At 55.6% G+C, this 20,662-nt stretch overlaps 1 protein-coding gene across 2 annotated transcripts in view; it reads left to right on the top strand.

Annotated features, from left to right (window-relative positions):
* LOC138118858 (ankyrin repeat and fibronectin type-III domain-containing protein 1-like) overlaps positions 1–20,662 on the top strand; it is a 248,658-nt gene that overhangs the window by 65,274 nt on the left and 162,722 nt on the right. For both annotated transcript variants that reach the window (XM_069030132.1, XM_069030134.1), the window contains exons 2-3: positions 9,804–9,997; positions 16,028–16,245. In XM_069030132.1, coding sequence (XP_068886233.1) covers positions 9,925–9,997; positions 16,028–16,245 — 291 coding nt within the window. In that variant the 5' untranslated portion in view covers positions 9,804–9,924. The remainder of the gene's footprint in view (positions 1–9,803; positions 9,998–16,027; positions 16,246–20,662) is intronic.

Genomic DNA, 20,662 nt, shown 5'->3' with positions numbered 1-20,662 from the left:
ATTTTGAAGCAATAGGGGAGACCAGTCCTGTGTCATGAGACTGGGAACGGGACCAGGAGCTGGGGGGTTGTGGTGCAGGGGCATCGCGGCTCCAGTCCTGCTCCAGGGATTCTGTTGGGAATGCAGGGGTGACGGGAGGAGGGCAGGAGGTGGGTGCTGGAGGTGGCTGTGATGCTGGACCCCTTCACATCCTCCCCGGCAGGTGTTTGTAAATGCAAAGGAGGCAGTTACGTTATTTATCTTGTAAATTAGCCAACCTTTTCAAATGGGAGCCGCGATGTTTGTCATCCATTGTGCTTCCTTAGCTTTTGTCTCCGAAAAGTTTCGGTGGAGACAGGAGATACATAAACACCGCCGAAGGAGCGCCGGGAGCCAGGGCGCAGCGTCCGTGGCTGTGCCTGGTGAGCCCGGGGAGCGGGAGGTGTTTGCTCTGTCCTGGCAGGGCACCGGAGCGTGGTTCCTGCCGGCTGGCACCGGGGCTCTGCCCTCCACAGCCAGAGCTGTTCCTGCCCGCACTGCTCTGCTCGGGGCCCCTTTCTCTGCCCACCTCTGCGTTCTCCTGCCTCGGGGCTGGCCAGGCGCTGCTGCGTCCCTGGGGGTCACGTCCTGCTTGTGAGCTGACTTTCAGCGTGCAAGGTCTTTAGCTTGGGAGCTTCGTTCTGCATCTCAAACACCCTTCTTTGTAAGCCTCAGACCTATTCCTTCTGGAGAGCGATCCCTGAGCCTCTTGTGGAGCATCCCAGACGCCTTTGGCCATCCTCTCTGCTTCATCTGGATGGCGTAACCTGGCTACAAGCACAGGGACCCTGGGTCAGTCACCACACTGGTCCCTGAGGATGCAGGTCACGCTCTGGAGCTGCCAGGAGGGAGGATGCTCGTCTGCTCCACTGTCTGCTGGGATTCATTTCACCTTTGTCTGCCATCTCTCCCCATTTATCAGAGAGGACTCTGTGAGCAGGATAAATGTTCGTGTTCCATGAATGTTCCTGCTTCTTTCCCTGGCCCGGGGGAATTTTTGTCTTTGGACTTTTTGTTGTGCAGGTGCAGCTCCAGCAGGTCTGGGCTCTGCCAGAGCCTTCCTAAGCGCCTGGTCCCTGCTCTGCCCCTCTTAACGGTGGGTGGTCAGGGCAGCAGGTGGGCAGGGAGTGCGCAGGGCTCCTCTCTCCTGCGGGCTGTGGAGGGGATGGTCTGGTGGCACCACAGGGACAGAGCATGACAGAGAGGGCAGGGTGACCACCTGCAAGGACCCTGTGGGGTGCTCCTGGGCTGGGGGGTGAGGGGAGCACGCCCCTGGATGGGGATGTCATTCACTGCCTGCAACAGAGCTGGAAAAAAAGGTTCTTTTAACAAAGCAAGCAGCATACTTTTGAATGAATGAATGGCAGTGTCTGGCTCCAGTGTATTTCCTTATCCGTTCAACAATTGGATTCCAGTGAATGGTGAAATGGAGGCGTTGCTGCAAAACACAGCCACAGTGCATAGTTTGGGAGTGCTGACGTGAAGGGGTTGTGTTTTTTCACCTCGTTTCCCTGGGGATGGCTTTACCCAGCTCGGAGTGCCGGGATGGTGTCATGGTGCCAGGGGTGAGTAGCAGCAGCAGGTCTTTAGCACTGGGTAAATACCTTGCGGGAGAGAGGCTGTGGGCAGGGGCTGCTGTGACACCACCCGAGCACTCAGGGCTTTTCAGGCAGCATCTGCCACAAAAAGCACTTCTGGCCCTTTTCAGGGCAGTTTGGTACTTGGCTCCCAACCTCCTGGGTGCTGGGAGCAGGGCAGAGCACAGGGGGCTCCTAGGGGGAAATGGTGCTGAGTCCTTCTCCAGGCAGCTCTGAAATGCTGAGGGCTGCCCTCAGTACAAGGGGTGTGTGACCTCCTGTCCTGCCCTCCCACACCCCTCCGAATCAAAATGCAGTTTGTAGGGACAGGAGCAATTATTCCCTGGATGCCAGCGGTGTTCAGTGCAGTGCTTGGGCGATGGCCCTGCTGCAGAGATGCTCTGCAAGTCGGAGAGGTGGCAGGAGAAGAAGGTTTTGGAAGCCAGCTGGTGGGAAACGTGGTATTTACCAGCTCACAGCTGAGCCTGGGAAGGTATTTTTATAGCTTCACACGTTGGTTTTTTCATTTTCTGAACTTGCACGCTGAATGCTGTTTTGGGTTTTGTTTTGCTTTGGAGCTGTCTCACAGTCAGATGAAAGATGCTCCGTTTCAGCTCTCCTTTTCCACTCTTCACACACGAACTCTGGCCAGCCAGAAAGGAAGGTGTTTCATTTGGGTGTTTTTTGAATGCGAAGGGAAGATTTCTCAGTGATTTTCTCTGGCTTTGTGATCCACAGGGTCACTGGCAATAGTGCCAGTGACTCAGGGGTTTGCTCACAGCTGATAAGGTTTGCAGAGCAGCTGGTGATTTGAACAGGTGGGGATGCCCTGCGAAGGCTCTGCTCTGCCAAAATCCTTGGGCTTTAGTTTCCAAGGCTACTCTGTGTGTTACCAGTTGATTTCTTCCTCTCACCCTCCTTCCCTAGGCTTCACCAGTGCTGTGTGATCCCCTTAAACTGCATTCCCTGCCCTCCATGGGGTCCTGCCGCTGCTGTGGGTGTTGGACTGCACTGAACCACATCCCAGGGGCTGCTGCCACTGCTGCCTCATGCTTCTGTCCAGAAACAGCTTCTGAGGCACAGCAGCCTCCTGTGCTTCCCCTCTCTTCCCGCTGCTGCCTTCTCCTGCAGAGCCCCTTTGCAGAAACCAGCTGCAGGTAGATGTTGGCTTGTCTCCTGCTGCTGTCGGGATGGGGATGGAGAAGATCCTGGCTCAGATCTCTGCTCAGCCCCGTGGCTCACAGCAGAGCTCACACCCGGTGAGCACCCTGTGCTCCTGGGGTGTCAGAGGCACACTCATGCCTTATCTTGGGCTCTGGGAGCTGGGTTGGCCTGGCAGCAAGTTCTGTGTCTGCCCTGGGCAGGGGCACACAGTGGGGTGAGGCACCAGGGCAGGACAGGATGAATCCTGTGCTGTGGAGCTGTGGGGAAATCTCACAGAATCCCAGAAGGGTTTGGGTTAGAAAGAACCTTAAACTCATCTCATCCCACCCCCTGCCATGGGCAGGGACACCTTCCGCTGTCCCAGGCTGCTCCAAGCCCCAATGTCCAGCCTGGCCTTGGACACTGCCAGGGATCCAGGGGCAGCCACAGCTTCTCTGGGCACCCTGTGCCAGGGCCTGCCCACCCTCCCAGGGAACAATTCCTTCCCAATATCCCATCCAGCCCTGCCCTCTGGCACTGGGAAGCCATTCCCTGTGTCCTGTCCCTCCATCCCTTGTCCCTTGTCCTTCTCCAGCTCTCCTGGAGCCCCTTTAGGCCCTGCAAGGGGCTCTGAGGTGTCCCTGGAGCCTTCTCCTCTCCAGGTGAACACCCCCAGCTCTCCCAGCCTGGCTGCAGAGCAGAGGGGCTCCAGCCCTCAGAGCACCTTTATGGTGTCTCCTGGCCTTGTTCCAGCAGTCCCACATCTGTCTTGTGCTGAGGCCCCAGTTCTGGATGCACTGCTCCTCCTGCCCTGGCTGTTTAACACCCTTGTTTGCCTTTGCAGCTGTCAGCCCTTTGGGACCTGTGTTCTCACCTTGCCTCTGTCACCTTACACCCAGCTGCACCTCCACAAGCTGTGTCAGGAAGGGATGTGGGTGTTTTGTTGGTTTGTTTGCATTTTGCAGCCATTGTTTGCACTGCCATGGGCCTCAGGCTGTGCAGGAGGTGCACCCCCTCCCCACACCCCGATTGGAGAGGGGATTTGCTGGGTAATGGCTCCTCCTGGCTTGGATGCATCTCTCATTTTCCCGAATCCAGCTGGAACCCTTGCCGAGTTTTTAAGGTCAGGTTGCTAAGTTACACCTCCTTGGAGGAGTGGGCTGAGAAGTGAGTTACAGGCTGGAGCAGCCACGGGCTAGGAAGATCTGGGAGCGGTGTCCCTCTGCAATAACTGGGCTCTCCTGGTCCCTTTCTCTGGCACCCTCTCAGCCTGTACCGCATTCAGCTGTTCTTCCTCAAACCTTCTGCTTTATCAAGTTCCTTTTCTCGGTAGATTTAGGGAATTAATTGACTGAGGAGATAGAGGGGCCCACTCCAGTTACCTGTGGGATGCTGTGTGGTGCTGCAGGAGGAGGAGCAGCCCTTTGTCTTCTCTGTCTATTTTTGGTTTGAATTTTGGGGCTGTGAGCTCTCTGGGACACGTGTTGTCCCCCTTGGAGCTTGGAAGTGGCCTCACATGTTCCTTACAGGGCATGTGGCCACCACCAAGCCAGAGCTCTGGAGCAGGTGGGCGAGGTCTGGAGGAGCTGCTGCCCTGCTGCTCTGCCCCTTTCCCTCCTTAGCCTTCCTCCCCAGAGTAACCTCCTCTTCTCCTTGCTGTGTTCCACCAGCAGCCTGTCTCTCTGCGGCTGCTCAGGTTTGTGTCAGAGCTGCTGGGACTTGGGGCTGTGGCAGGATGAAGGCTTCCCTATTCCCAGGAATGGGACACCTCTGGAGGGTCACCATCCTTGGGCATTTCCAGGACACGTGCAGGAGGTTTCCTTGCTTAGTTCCTGGGCAAATAATACGAATCAGTGAGGCTTATTGGGGTCCATTTTGGATCGTTAGAGCAGTGGGTTTAGGGTTATTTTCTCCTCCTGCCGCTCTCTCTGGTGCTGCTGGGGTTCTGCTGGGGCTGCTGTGGTGACTCCCCCATCCTGCCCTGGGAAGCTGCAGACTCCACGCTCCCTGGGTTGGGCTGGAAGTGCCCTCTGGAGAGCAGCTTTTCCCACACAGAAACCAGCTGGGAGGCTGGAGGTGTGTGCAGTTTGCTCCCAGCTTGCAGGAGCTGGCTGCAGGAGCTGGCTTTTTATTTGCATTAACCTTTTCTCTCTCCCTCCCTCCCCTCTGTCTGAGCCCTTGCCCTCTCTTTCCTGGGGATGGAGAAGGACATCACTGTGGGGAAGGTGCTGGACACAGCACAGCTTTGGAGATGAGTTCTGCTTCTTTTCCTGCCGCGTTGCTGGGTCAGGGGCTGTGGCGGGGATGGGGGAGCTGGAGCAGCCTCGCACCCTGCCTGGCACGGTCCCTCCTGCCCCATGGCTGTCCCCAGGGCTGGGGGCAGGGACCTGGCCCTGCTGATGTTCCCCCAGTTCCCCATCTGGCAGTGATGGAGCTGTCACTGGGCTCCTGCCTGAGCTCTCACACCCAGCCAGGAGGATTCTTCCACCCCTGTCATGACTTGATTATGTGCTCTTCTCCCTACCCAAATGCGAACGGCAGCTAAATATAGGCTGTAGCAGCATCGATGATGGCTTTTCTAATTGAGCTTTACACTCCATCAGGGGTCCTTGCTAATGGGATGTGGCATCCTTGATAGCACCCAGCTGGGACGCCTGCTTGGGAAGCAGACGGAGATGCAATGTGACTTCCCAGCGCTGTCAGGTCCCGCCTGGCAGTGGCTGCTGAGGTTTCTGGAGCTGTGCACACAGCTCTGGTTTGGGCTGGGATAGAGTTAATTTTCTTCCCATAGCTGGTCCAGGGCTGTGTTTTGGATTTAGGATGAGAACAGTGTTGATAACACACTGGTGGTTTGGTTGTTGCTGGGAAATGCTCTCCCTGAGTCAAGGACTTCTCCGTTTCCCATGCTCTGCCAGCCAGGAGGTGACAAGGACTGGGAGGGATCATGGCCAGGACAGCTGATCCAAACTGGCCAGAGGGATATTCCAGACTGTGGAACGGCATGCCCAGTGTGGAAACCCAGGGGGGTTGGCCAGGAGAGGCTTATTGCTGCTGTGGAACAGGCTGAGCTTTTTGGGTGGTGAGAAACTGTATTGGGCACCACTTGTCTATCTGGGGTGTGATTCCTCTCCCTCTGTTTCTCATCTCCATTTTCATTACAATAACAACAATAATAATGATAATAATAATAAACACCATCAACAACTCTATTTCAATTATTAGCTCCTGGGTTTCACCTTTTCCCGGTTCTCCTCCCCGCCCCACCGGGGGGGTTGGGATGAATGAGGTGCTGTGTGGTACTTATGTGCCAGCTGTGGTTCAACAATGACAGGTGGGACAGTAAATCCATGGAGCTGGATTGTGCTTGGGAATTTGAGTTCACATTTTAGAGCTAAACAGGTTTCCAGTTGCTTTGCTCTTTCTGACAATATAAATCGCTTCCTGAAGATATACAGCTTGAAAATTGCTTCTCTAACAGAGTGAATTCTTCTGTTTTTCTCCCCATGTGACTCTTGTGAGTGGCCCTGTGAGCACAAAAGGAACGGGAGCACTAAAATGCTAATGGGGTTCTGCAGGTGATGGAGCTGTACACAGGTATCCTGGGATTTACATGCACAGAAAAAGGGATGTTTTGAACTCATTTATGCAGCACAGCGATGTGTTAAGCTCTGTCCCTGTTGCCTTGTGCCAGTGAAATATGTTACGATGAGAGGTACAAATGTTCTGCTGGGATGGAAACTGCTTGGGATGCTAATTCTGGCTTTGTATCTCTTGGCACAGCTTGTTTCCATGCTGATCCCACTGAAGCGTGGGGCCTGGGGTGGGCAGGATGGTGCAGAGCGCCTGGCACGGCTGTGGCACTGCTGCTCCAGGCCTGGGGCACTGCTGTCCCTGCCCCACCCCCGGAGTGCAGCCGAGCAGCAGCACCTGGGAATTGAGAGGATGTGATTGATTTATAGCAATAAACTGCTGACCTCGTGTCCAAGTGTGCTTCCCACCGCTGCTCTGAGGGAGGTGCCGTGTCAGGCTGGCAGGGGGTGCCCGGTCCTGCCCTCTGCCCCAGCCGCTCCCCGTGGCCGTGTGCCCCAGGGGTTGGTGTGACCGTCCCTGGGAGGTGGCTGCACGGCGCTGTGGCACTGCTCTGGCCCTGTGTCTGCTCTCCTGAGTGACATCAGACTGGCACCACTTGGGAGCTGCTGAAGAGCCGCGGTGACAAACATCACAGTGAGAGGCGGGCACCGAGGGTCAGGAGCTTTGGCACGATAGACTCTGCCTGTGTGACCCTGAGCACTGGAGTGTGAAATAGGATGCAATTTAGTGGTGAAAGGTGCAGGGAGGCAGAGGGGTTGCCCTGCTGTCTGCACCAGGAGCTCAGGTCCGCATGATCACCTAGGGCTGGAGCCCCTCTGCTCTGGAGCCAGGCTGGGAGAGCTGGGGGTGCTCACCTGGAGAGGAGAAGGCTCCAGGGAGAGCTCAGAGCCCCTTCCAGGGCCTAAAGGGGCTCCAGGAGAGCTGGAGAAGGACAAGGGACAAGGGCTGGAGGGACAGGACCCAGGGAATGTCTTCCCAGTGCCAGAGGGCAGGGCTGGATGGGATATTGGGAAGGAATTGTTCCCTGGGAGGGTGGGCAGGCCCTGGCACAGGGTGCCCAGAGAAGCTGTGGCTGTCCCTGGATCCCTGGCAGTGTCCAAGGCCAGGTTGGACGGGGCTTGGAGCAGCCTGGGACAGTGGAAGGTGTCCCTGCCATGGCAGGGGGTGGAGTGAGATGGGCTTTAAGGTCCCTCCCAACCCAGACCACCCTGTGATTCTGTGATGCTCCAGGACAGGTGGAGAATGCTGAGTCCAAGATCAGAGGGAGGGCAGTGAGGGGTGTGAAAACATCCATGGGGAAATGAAAGCTAATTTTGTGAGAGGAGACTGAAAAAACTTGTGTTAATCAGCCTTGAAAAATGCAGGCAGAAAGGGGCTGGGACTTCATTATAATGGAAATTAATCATGGGAGCAAACACCGTAGAGGGACGATAATTATTTAAGCTAAAGGTTAATATTGGCACTAGTACAAATGAGCATAAGCAGCGAAGAATTGAATTTGAGATGGAAATTTGAAGTATCTGTACCAATCATTATGAGATTTGCCCATGGCAGGGGCTTGGAATGTGATCTTTAAGGTCCTTTCCAACCCAAAGCATTCTGTGGTCCTACGATTTTGGAACAGCCCCTTGGGGTGTGTTGGGGAGCTCGTTCGGGCTCAGCTCTGGGTTCTGTGAAAGCAGGGGACAAGGGACAGCCTTGGGGTGACCCTCAGCACAGGACACCCCACAACAACGCTGGCCTCTTGTAGATGCTGAAAAGGCTGGCAGAGAAATTTTCCTATATTTTACAGCTGCTTGTGAGAGTCTCCTTTCTCAGGCAAGCTAGCTGTCAACACTGAAGAGGGTTTTGTAAACCAAGACTTTATCTCACTGGTGCAAACTTGTTACGCACAGTCTTGTTTTCCACACTGAAGAAAATATTTTGAAATAGGTGCTGTAGCATTCAGCCAATCACTCTAGGAGGTGGATGGTGGATGGTATGTTACACCACTTTTGCGAATAATGCTATATAAACGAGTCTGAAATGAATTAAATAATCCCACTTATCCTGGACTTGTGTGTCGTTCTTCGCGCCGTCCCTGCGGACAACAGCGACAGGCTCTGCTCCTTTTTATTGCATTTCTGGGATCCCTGGAGCATGGCCTGGGCCAGTGACAGCCCTGAGGCAGGCACCTGAGGACCATGCCTTGGCTCTGGGCTGGAGCAGGAGGAGGGAGACCTGCTCCCATGCCCCTGCAGGCCTGGGCTGCCTCTGGGCTTTGCAGAGAGGTGGCACATGGATGGGTGTGTATCCTGGCCACCCCTGCAGAGCTGGAGCCCCATCATCAAACTCAGTTGAGTTTTGACCTCGCAGAGACCTTGAGTTTATGTTCTACATGTTCTGTGGCACCCTGGGGACCTCTGCAGTCCCTGCTGTGTGAGTGTGGCTTTCTGGAGTCTGGGCCTTCCCTAGTACCTGTCTAGTGACCTGTTTTCTACCACAAATCCCTTTCTGCTGTTGTGGATGATGTTTAATGGGGATTTCACCGTCTCAAAGGAAATTTTTATCCCTTCAGTCTTGAACCGCCTGGTTTCTTTATTTGGTTAGTTCAGATTATCTGGGAGTCTTGAGGTGGGCTGGGGGCTTGAAATCTTGTTGTGCTGGTTGTGCCTTGCAGCTCAAGATGCAAATCCTAATTACAGTGCCTGGCCAGGGGAGAAGGTTTCGCTGGCACAGCAGCAGCTTTACTAACAGAGGGTGCAGCGTGGTGCTGAGCCAGGTGTGCCCAGGTGGGCAAGAGGCCAGTAGCACCTGGCTTGTACCAGCCATGGTGTGGCAGCAGGGCCAGGGCAGTGACCATCCCCTGTGCTGGGCACTGCTGAGGCACCTCCAGTCCTGGGGTCAGTTCTGGGGTTCTCATAGCAAGAAAGACCCTGAGGGGCTGGAGCATGTCCAGAGAAGGGAGCAGAGCTGGGAAAGGGTCTGGAGCACCAGGAGCGGCTGAGGGAGCTGGGAAAGGGGCTCAGCCTGGAGCAAAGGAGGCTCAGGGGGGACCTTGTGGCTCTGCACAAGTCCCTGACAGGAGGGGGCAGCCGGGGGGGGTCGGGCTCTGCTCCCAGGGAACAGGGACAGGACATGGAGAAACAGCCTCAAGTTGTGCTGTTAGGGGAGGATTAGATTGGATCTTGGGGGGAAAATTTCTTCGTGGAGAAGGTGTTTGGGTATTGGAACAGGCTGCCCAGGGCAGTGGTAGAGTCACTATTCCTGGAAGTGCTGAAAAGACCTGTGAATGTGGCACTTAGGGACATGGTTTTGTGCTGCGGTAATGGCCGGGCTTACTGATCTTAGAGGGCTTTTGCAACCTGAACAATTCCACGATTCCCTGAAGGGCGCTGTGCTCAGCCAGGGGCTGCGTGTGTGTCACGGCGGGGTCCTGGCCTGAGGAGCCCCTCCCACCTGCTGACAGCCCTGCCCTGCCTTCTGTCCCTGCAGGTCTCTGGACAGAAAGCTGCAGCGGCCACTCCTGGGCAAGTCGCGGACGCTGCCCAGCATCCCGCAGTCGCCGGTGCTGAGCCGGCTGCCCCTGCTCGAGCCCGCAGCCTACAGGGACGAGATGCCGGAGCAGAAGCCCTACAAGAAGCACTCGGCCCCTGAGCACCAGAAAGGCTGCACGGTCCCGTCTGCCGGTGAGTGTCGGGGTGAGCACCCACCCCTCTGTGTCTACAGCACCCCAGCAAAGCTTTCCTGCTTCTCCAGGGGCACAAGTCCAACTCCAGCCTCCACGGGGTTTATTCTGCTCTCAAAACAGCCCTTCTTGGGGAACTTTTGGGGTTTTTGCCCCTGGTTGAGTCTTTCTTTAAGCTTGATATTTAAACCTTCCCATCCTTCATACTATGTTGGTGAAAAAGAAGAGTTGGAAGGCACCCAAGGTGGGGAGGTGATGCTCGGAGCCTTCTGCCTGTGGGTGCTGGGGTGAGACACCACCCTGGGGGGTCCTTGGCCAGTGCAACAGGCCCAGGTGCCTCTTTTCTATGTCACGAAGCAGCTTCAGGGCACTTGGAGCTGGTCTCTACCAGGAGCAGTGGCAGGAGCATCATCCCTGAGCTCTCCCCACAGCCCTGGTCTTGGAGATCTGCAAATGCTCCCAGCCTAGCACTGTGTGTTAGCCTTTGGGTCAGCCCTGAGGATTTTTATCGTGTTCTTCTACTCTCATGCTGATCCTGATGAAATACTAATGTGGCTGGGCCAGCTGCTCTGAGCAAGTTTATTGGCAAAGCTGCTGATGGCCAAAGCGTTTCAGTGCTTTTGGTGCCAGCAGAATCACGCTGGGACTATAAAAGTGATGGGAAAGGGGATTATTAACACTGAAACAAAGATAAGGCCTGAAAGCCAGGGCTGACAGTCCGGTGCTGAATAAAATCCTTATGAAACAGCTCCCTTCGAACAGCACCCTTGGACTTTTTTATCTTTATGGTTTTTTAAAATTATCCCTCTCGCAGTCAGATCCCTGTGTTGCCCAGCAGAGCAGCTGTCCAAACCCTGGATTAATTTTGATGCTTTGCAGGCTGCATTTCATTTCCTGGTGCTACTAATTCTCCCAAAAGTTGTGCACAGAGCGGATCTTTGCACATCGCTGAGCCCGTCCTGCCGCTCCCGTCGTGACAGAGCTCCTGGGTGTCCTGCAGCACCCGAGCTGCTGCTTCCATGTGTGGGACCTGTGGGTCTTCCTTCAGCCCACCAAATTGTTAGAGTGGGTCTTGGGATGGGAGAAAACCTGTGGGAAAGCTGTGTAGGCTCCACCACGAAGGACATGGCATGCAGGGCTCCCTTGCACACCCACAGGTCCCCAGCTGGTCTGTTGGTGCTTCCAGGGAGCTGTGCTGGAGGTGAAGGGAGGTGGTGGGAGGCTGCTGTAAGACCATGGGGTGATGGTGCAGGGTGAGTCAGACCCACTGCAAACACCTCATCTTCTGCTGCAGACACCTGCAGTGCTGGGAGTGCAGACAGGCTTGTGCTCCATGGAACAGCCATCCTGGAGCACATCCCATGTGCTGTGGGAGCCAGGAGAGCTCTGAGTGCACACAGGAAGTGTTTAAGATCTTACTTTACTCATGGCTGGAAGGGTCTGAGGATGCCAAGAGGAGAAGGAGTAGGAAAACCCTTGGAGACTGGAAGGCTCCCTCCACAGCCAGGGCAGTGCATGAATGAGTGTGTTGTTTTCTGTCCAGATTCTCCCAGATTCTTTTGCTGGCTCAGTTAGGAACTGCTAATTAGTTACTGATGAAGGCTATCAGGATGCTGTCCTGGAGGAGAAAAAGAAGAGATGGCACTGCTGGCAGGGTGGGACGTGTGGACAGCACGATGGCAGTGGAGCAGCACGTGGCGCTGCAGGTTAATGAGCCCTGGGATGCTGACGAGGAATGCAGGATTCCCAGAAGGATTGGTGAATAAGAGCTGGGCTGCTGGGTATCAGGAGGGAGAGAAGCTGGGACAGCTTGCCCAGAGCAGCTGTGGCTGCCCCTGGATCCCTGGCAATGTCCAGGGCCAGGTTGGACGGGGCTTGGAGCAGCCTGGGACAGTGGAAGGTGTCCCTGCCCATGGCAGGGATGGAATGAGATGAGGTTTAAGGTCCTTTCCAACCCAAACCATTCCATCATTCTCTGATAAGGTCCTTTCCTTAAAGAAGTGGTGAATTTGCTGTGAGCAGGCACCAGCACTCCCCGTTCAAGGTGGGGGACACATGACCAAAACCAGCTCAGGAGGGGGCTCATGCACAGGGACATGGCAGGAGCAGGGCTGTCCATGGGAGATGTGATGAGCTCATCTTCAGGGATAGTTCTCAGCTCTCTGGGGAGGAGCTGCACTCTGGCTCGCTGCTGTTTTGGGGGCCATGAGCAAAGGAATCACCAAGCAAGATGGCAGAAGTGATTATCTTCATCATGGGTGAGATGTGACATCCTCATCTGACCACTGGGACGTGTTCCTCAGCCTTTTCCTTTGTGTCCCATGGTTCCAGTATGGCAGAACTGGAGGTGGGATTTGCCCTGGCATTTGATGGGAGATCATAGGAGTTTTTCCTGTGCACTGCTCCTCTGCAGGTCCTTGTGAGGACACCAAGGCGCCTGGTGGGGAACTGAAGATGGGCAGAAGAGCTGGGCCTGTGGCTGCTGAGCCCCCCAGACCCCTTCTTTCCCTTCAAAACAACCTTCCACCTCATTCCATGAGCTCAGGAACTGGCTGGGCTGGTCAGCAGGTCTGGGTTTCCTGCTGGTCTGGTTTTGTTTTTCCCCTGCAGGTCACCCATGACAGTGCTGGTGTGGTCAGCTGGAACAGGCTGTGAGCTCTTCCTCTCCATCCTATATCCTTCAACCCCTTGCTGGAGCTGCTCCAGGATTAACCCCAAATCCTTATGGCTACAAGCCCTGAATGTAGAGAGGGGAAAACGAGCACAAATGGAGCTTGATTGAACAGGGACAGCGCCTGCCCTGTCCAAGCCATTATCCCTTGGGTGTCACGCTGCACTCTGCCAGGAGATCTCACACGTGCTGGTGGCACAGGGAAATGAGCTGCCTGTTGCTTCTCATCCCTTCATCCCTGAGAAGATTTAGGAGTGTGACTGAGGAAAAGCTCTCCTTTGCTCCCTCTCCTCTTCCTTCTACAGCAGGCAGGGGCTTCTTCTCAGCCTTTGACCACCTGCAGCCCTCAGCTGCAGCCTGCACAGAAAGTCACTGCATGGTTCACAGGCCTGGTCCCTTGCAATTCCCTCCTCTTGCACCTGGAAGGAGCAGAGCAGTCTGGAGCACTTCCCTGCCTCCAGTCTCCCTTGTCTGACAGGCAACACGCAGAGCTCTTTGGGAACTGGCTCCATGCCCTGCTGTGGAGCTGGGAAGAAGCTAACTCGTAGCATGGTTGGGGTGAGTTTATTGGGAATTGTGCCTGTGGGAGGAAAAGAAAGAAGCCAGAAGGAAGCAGCTGGATTTGAGCTTAGACCAGGACCTGGAATTAATTTTTCTTCTACTTGTAGAGAGTGTACTGGAGAGGCAGCGGGTCTCTGTCCTTGCTGTCCCCTCCATCCTTTGATGTGTCTCCTCCCCAACACTTCAAATTCAGAAAGGAGAAAGGCTTTGCAGGAATTGTTATTGTCAAGCCCAAGGAGATGGTCAGAAGACCTTCCAGAGGTGCTGATGTTGAGGGCACAGCTCTGAGTGGCAGAGGGGTGAGCAGCTCCAACACACAAGACCATGAGGATCGTTGGCCTCCGGTCTGTGGGCTTGCTCCCATCCCTGGCATTTCCTCTCCAGGTTGGGTGGGACCCTGAGCAACCTGATCTAGTGAGTGCCATCCCTGCCTGTGGCAGGGGTTGGAATGGGATGAGCTTTTAGTTCCCTTCCAACCCAAACCAGTCTGTGATTCTCTGACTTCTTATCTTCCCCTTCTGACCGTTCTGGGCTTGATCATTGATTTACTTGTTTGGTAGCAATCAAGACAAGCTCCTTCAGCAGGTAGAGAAGCTTTTTGGGGTAGACAAGGTCCAGGCTCCCTCCTGTGGTGTCTCCCTGTGCGCAGGGAGGAAGGACCCAGTTTGGTGAGGATCACCCCTTGGGCTGGCCAGGGAGCAGCTGCCTCTGGCTCAGCTCCTGGCCTGCACTGGAGAACACAGCTCCTGTAGACGAGACCAAAAGCAGCAAAATCCTTGGGGAGCTGCGATCAGTGAGACCAAATGTGGCCCAGCTGCTCTGTGGGATTTGAAACCCAGCTCCTCATCACTGGGTGAGGTGTCCTGCATGAGAGGTGGGTACAGCGGGGGGGTCCTTTCCCTCATTCAGCACACGGCCTTGGCCCTCCCTTGCTCGGGGCAGCAGAGCAGTGGGGGCTGTGCTGGGTGAGCTGTGGGGCTGGGAGGGGACAGTCTCGAGGACACAGGGTGGCACAGGCAGTGGCTGGGCCAGCTCAGGTGAGCAGGGTGGGCAGGTTCCTCCTCCCAGGTGCGATTTCCCTGCGTGTCCCCTGCGTCTCCTGGGTCGGTGTTTCCTGCTGCGCTCCAGAGCGATGCCAGCTCACAATGGCAGCCTGGATCTGCCTCCGATTGACGTGTTTGTGCATGGAATAATCACAGCTTTCAAACAGCGGCTCCTGTGTTGTGTGAGGTGACATTTGGAGAGCAGCAGCAGCAGCTTATTAAATTGAAAGTAGGGGAGGAAAAATCTACATGATGCTCAGAGTGCTGTGCTCTGGGTTGCCTCTTTCTTGGAATGGTTTGGGTTTTGGTTGGAAGGGACCTTCAAGATCATCCAGTGCCACCCCCTGCCACAGGCAGGGACACCTTCCACTGTCCCAGGCTGCTCCAAGTCCCATCCAACCTGGCCTTGGACACTGCCAGGGATCCAGGGACAGCCACAGCTGCTCTGGGCACCCTGTGCCAGGGCCTGCCCACCCTCCCAGGGAACAATTCCTTCCCAATATCCCATCCATCCCTGTCCTCTGGCAGTGTGTGTAGGTGGTTCCTCCGCTGGTGGCTTGTAGTCCAGCCTGTGTCTCATCATATTCCATGTAAACCCCACAGCCTTGCTGGGTAAACTGGACTGCACTGCTGAATTGGGACTTAGGGCCATTATCCACTTTAAACCCCAGAAGTGTTTTGCTCCTCAGCCCTGGTGTAGTGGGATCATGGTTGTTCATGCCCAAAGGTGCTGGTTTTTTCAGAAATGAGAGGTGAAGGATGTTGCATTTGTAAGAGGCTGCAGGAGGGGGAGAGCCTCTGAAGGCAGTCCTGTGAGATGCCCTTTTGGGCTAATAATCGAGAAGAGGCTTTTATTGATTGTTTGTCATGGCTTGAGCAATGATTTTGGCTGAGGGGAGGAGGCAGGGCAAGCTTCAGATGTAAAGAGGAGATTGGCAGCAAAAAGCAGGCGGCATCCGAGCCGAAGGGAGAAGAGCAGAGCAGGGATATTCTGGAAACATCTCCTGTTGTTTTGTTGTTTTTCCCTTTTGTTGCAATGAAATGTGGCCAGTGCTGCCCTGGGATCACCAGCCCTGCCCAGTGCCAACTCTCCTCTGCCACTGGCACCGCTGTCGCAGTGCCAGTGAGGTTTGTCCCCAGGGCTCTCAGCCCTGCACTGCTGCATCCTGTTGCTGCTGGTGACGGGCAGGTGGAGAAGGGAGGTCTGGCTTCTGTCCTTCGTGGCACTGTTGATTTGCTCCTGGCTGTGCCAGAAAGGGTTTTGGTGTTTTTCTCCTGGAGGAGATGGCAGTAAATCCTTTTGTAATTTGTAACACTTGTGATGCCTCATTTTTCCCATTCACAAAGCAAGACTTCAAGGCCAGGTTGGACAGGGCTTGGAACACCCTGATGAAGCGGAAGGTGTCCCTGCCCACGGCAGGAGGTTGGAACGAGATGAGCTTTAAGCTTCCTTCCAACAAAAAGCATTCCATGGTTCTAACTGTATTTGGCTGATTTCTGCCTGGAAGATGGTGGGGACTGTGTGTGCCTGGGGCAGGCAGGGTGGGAGCAGGGGCTGTTGCCTGGGGCAGGGTGTACGTGGGGATTTGTGGGAGGGACATGCCCTCTGAGTGAGTTCCCAGCACCTGTACCCCACGGCTGTGAGATGGGCAGAGGGGGTCCAGGATGCCCACTGAGCATCCCCAGAGCTGGGCTTGAGGGGTAGGACGTGTCTGGGTCGTGCTCTGACGGGGAGGCATCTCCTTCTCCTCCGCAGGGGAGGCCTGGCGGCTGGAGGATGACTGCTCGGAGCCCCCCAGGGCCCCCCAGCTCGGCACGGCGGTGCAGGACGCCCCGTTCAGCTACTTCCGCACCCGCTCCTTCTACATGAGGAAGAGCCTGTCCGTGGACAACCACCTGGGCTCGCTGAGCTACGCCGTGCACCCGGCCGAGAGCAAGGCCGAGCGCGTCAGGACCAAGCTGCGGCGGCAGTTCGTGAGTATCGGGCTCTGGCCCCACACGTTCACACACACGTGGCTTCCCAAAACCACTGACATCTTGGAGAGCTATTTTTGTGCCCCACATTAGCAAAACAACAGAAAGAGAGGCTGCTCCAGCGTGGTGGAGCAAGGGGTGGCTGCAGCTCGGCTTTGCCCAGCCTGTGACAGAGCCCCTCTGCTTGGGGGTTCTGTCCCCTGGCTCCCGCTGGGTCCCCACTGGCTCAGGGCACCTGGTGCTCAGCCAGGTAGAGTGTGGGACAAGGGCCTGGACTCTGGGCACTGCTGTCCAAAGCATGGAACAACGCTGAAAGTAGGAAATGAGTTTTCCTGTCCTCAGCCTCATGTCTGTGAGGGACTGCACCTCCCCAAAGGTTTGCCTGGGGCCAGCAGTGAGGGGCTGGGGCAACAGTGAGCCAGCACCGAGTCCCTGGGGCAGCTCAGACCTTCCTGGCCCTGGGGAGCTCCTGGTGGCAGGACAGCAGGGACATGTTAGGGCTGCACTGCAGCTGTGGGAGTCTCTGATCAATGTTTAATGGGCTCTGCCTCTTCTCTTTCGCACAGACACCCAACCCCGGGGTTCGAATGTCCTTCCCCCACCTTGTTACCGGCTCGGGGTTGTAATGAGGGCTCAGGTGTCGAGGTGATGAGGAGCACTTGGTGTTGATTGGCAGTGGCTGAGAGAGCCGGTACAATGGGAACGGAGCAGGGAATGGGCTCGCCCTGCCCGGGCTGGGCACAGACACATCTGCTGGGACCCTGCCATCGCTGCCTTCCTCTGCCCCACAAGGAGGGCTGGTCCCTCCGAGCTCACCCACACCGGGGTTTCTCCTGGTGTGCCTGGGCAGTGTCCCAGCTGGGCAGGGAGGGGCTGGGGGCTCACCCTCCCTGCTCGTGCCCGCGCTGTTGGATGCAGCCGCCGCGTTTGCCCACGGGAGGACAGCCCCGGTCTCGCAGCGTGCCAGGGGCAGCAGTGGGTGCCGTGGGCGAGTCTCTGGGAGCTGGTCACTGTCCCAGCACTGCCAGTGAACCTTCTCTGTGGGAACTGCTGCCTTGGGCTCAGGAAGCACTCAAAAGCTCAGGGATGGAGATGAGCCCAAGCAGGACAGGGCACCTGATGAGCGGCTGAAAGATGTTGGAGGTATTTAAGATGAGGCGGCCCTGCTGTGGGGTAAGGAATTGTCTGCATTTTCTCTCTGCCTGGATCTGTGGCTCCAAGCTGTGCGCAGGAGGGACAGGAGGGCACTGAGATGTTGGGAACTGTTGTCTTTCAGGGATGTTTTTCCATTGTCTCTGTGGGAGCTGTTCCCCAGAGCCTCCCTGCTGCAGTAGACATGAGCACAAAAGGTGTGGAAGCGCTTGGGTTTTAAGCACAGTGTCCTGGTACCTGCAGAGAACTGGGTTCTGCCCTTCCTGTTGGGCAGCCCCCTGTCCTTCCCTGCTTGGTGCCAGCACCTCTCCATGCTGTCTGTGCCCAGTTTGATTTGGCCTTTGACTTCCTCAGGTTTTGGGGACCTTTGGCTTTCCGTGGTGTACCCACAGAGCTGACTGTCTGTCAAGGAACAGAGCAGGTTTTTTGTAGGGTGTGGTTTTTTCCTTGCTAAATCATTCCTGGTTTGTTCCAACGGGTAAAAATTGTTGCTGTAGAATCAGCCATGGGCTCTGACCTTGTGAGACCTGCTGAGAAAAGCAGACTCGCTCTACTGGGAAGGGGCTTCCAGAGGGCCCTTCAGCAGAGGCAGAAAGTGTGGAGGAAGGTGGACTGGCAGCACTTGGCTGAGGCTTGGGCCAGTACAGGACCAGCGTTCCTGACTGGTTTGTAAGTTCAAAGTACAGATCCTGCCAAGCTGGGGAAATTCTTTCCAAGAGCAGTTCTGGGCTCTGTGTCCTCCCAAGGCTGGGTTTGTTAATTTCCATCTCTGTGCTGGAGGTGTTGCAGCTTCCCCTGGGCTCGTGTTGTGCCCTGGCCCTGTGTGACACCGGCTCTGCCCAGCCCTGGCTGGGGGAGGAATCACTGCCAGGTGGGATCTGCTCTCCTCATGCACGGCACAGCACGTACAGCAGAGAGCATGCTTTGCATTATCACAGTGCCTCATGTTTTAGGGAAGTCCATGTTTGAAGCCGGATTCATTTTTCTGGGCTGTTGCACTTCCCCAGCCTGTGCTGTTGATTTCTGGCTTTCCTCTTTGCATGCTGACAGTCTGAGCCACCTTGGCTGTGTGATGCACCTGCTTGGCTTGGTTTTAAATTTCCCCAAAACCAGAATTTTGGGAATTGCTGAGAGAGGGGAGAGGCTCTTGAGGCTTTGGGTGGGACTCTACCGTGGCAGGGGGGATGGTGACGGGGCAGAGCTGTTGCCCACAGGCCTCCAGTGCCGTGTGGCCACCTCACATCCATGTGATCAGGTGCTGCCTGATGAAGGCTTCGTGCTGGTCATGGGCACCTGAGCTTGTCCAAGGGAGAATTTTCTGTAATTTATGTGAAAACACTGGAGTCTGGCTTCCCTGCTCCCCTGGCTGTGACGTGCTGGATGCTGCTGGGGCTGCCGAGGCATCCCTCAGTGCAGAGGGAGCAGCTGCAAATCCTGCCTGGCCCCACTCTCGGAGCAGCCGCTCCTCCCGTGCCTGCCGGAGGCCAGCACACCTGCCTTCCTCCCAGAGCTCTGGGGAGGGTGGCATTTCTCCAGCCATGTTGCTGGTGGCATGTGTCTGCTGGGTGATGGATCTGCACATACAGATTACTGGAATTTGCATAATCTGAATTTTAAATGAATTCCAATTTTTGTGATTGTCAGAACAAGTTTTCTTTCTAATAAGCCTTTCCTTTTAACTCCTCCAAGGCCTGTGGTGCTGTCAGCACTCCTGCCTCGGAGACAGGGGAGCGGCTGATTGCTTTTGACATCTGTCTCTCACTCAGATCCCCTGCCTTGTCCCGGTCACTCCAGCTGTGACAGAGACAACGACCATGGCCAGGCTGGGACTGTGCTCTGAGACCTTGGGCATGTTGTTTAGGGTCACTTGGTGATGGCCAAGGGACTGTTTGGGTTTTGTGCCCAGCTGGCTCCTGATGAGAGCAGCAGGAGCAGGGATGGGACCTTCTGCAGTGTCCCTTGCTGGGGGGAGGAGAAGAGAGACATGGCTGAGTTACAGACTGTGCTGATCTCCTTGTCTTCACAGGAAAACTGGTCGTTAAAGGCAGAATTAACTCTGTAAAACTCAACATTAGCCTTATGGAGCATTAAAAGAGGTCACCAGGGCTGCGTCACTCTCTGTGGTGGCTGCTGGGACAGTCAGTGCAGATTGCAGCAGGGCTCTGAGGGACTTGTGCTCTTCCCTTTTCCCCATGGGAATTGGAAGTTCTCTGTATCTAGGCCAGTCGTTCCAGCATTGCCCACTCACTCACTTTGTGATGTTATGGCACAGATCCTGCTGCCTCTGGAAGAGCCAGCAATGCCCAGGGTCCCACAGGCTCACCCAGCTTGGTTTGAGGTCTCTCCGCTGACCCCTCTGCTGCTCTGATACGATGTGCTGCTCTCTGAGCGAGGAGTCACCCAGTTTGTGGAGGTGGGGGAGAGCAGCCCTTGGCATTGCTGTGGCATCCCTGGTGCTGCCCCAGCTGCCCTGACTCTTCTGCTTGCTGTAGTTCCTGCAGGTTTCAAGTAGGTGACTCAAGGTTGTGTTGCTTTCCTGCCTCTGCACGAATTAATTTTACTCTGTACTCTCATGCACTAATTTCTTTTTAAATTATTATTATTTGTGCATGGTATTTTTCCAGGCAGTGATTCTGATATGAAATGTCTGTGCCCTGCAGGAAACTCTTAGACTCTGTTTGTCTTGGGAGTTCTACAGATGAGTTGAGCAGAGGAAACCCCTGCCTGACAAAGCGATGATGACAGAGACAAGGTGAATTGGGATAGCAGGGCCTGGCAAGGGAGGCAGTGAGGGGAGGAACCCCTGGCAGAGACCTGGTCACACCTGGTGCTCACTGGAGCCACTGACAGCACCTGGACTGGCACAGCTGCCAGGTACCTGTCCAGGTTTTCCTATTCCAGTGAATAACAATCAGCCCAGGAATGCCTCCTGTCCCTGGTGGCCACGGCACTGATGTTGGGGAGTGCAGAAACTGCCTCACCCCAGAGCAGCACCAGTCCATGGGGTGTGATTATCCCAGTCTGGGTTTCAGGTGCCAGGTGAGCTGGAGACTAAGTAGGACCTTGGTAGAACCCATCTGTGCATTATCCCCGTGGTTTGGTCTCGTTCCCAAGTGAGCAGGGACCTCCCAGGTCTGCTGGCTGCAGCCCATTGTCTCCTGTGTGCAGCTGGTGCTGGAGGCTCTGGTGTGATGCTTGTGGTGACAGCGAGGTCATGCTGACCCTGCCGTGATCCCACTGGTGCCAGTGAAATCCCCCTCTCTCC

The sequence above is a fragment of the Aphelocoma coerulescens genome, chromosome 14, assembly GCF_041296385.1.
Source record: "Aphelocoma coerulescens isolate FSJ_1873_10779 chromosome 14, UR_Acoe_1.0, whole genome shotgun sequence".
NCBI lineage: Eukaryota > Metazoa > Chordata > Aves > Passeriformes > Corvidae > Aphelocoma > Aphelocoma coerulescens.
The sequence above is the reverse complement of the archived record's forward strand: the minus strand, read 5'-3'. Positions and strand labels throughout refer to the sequence as shown.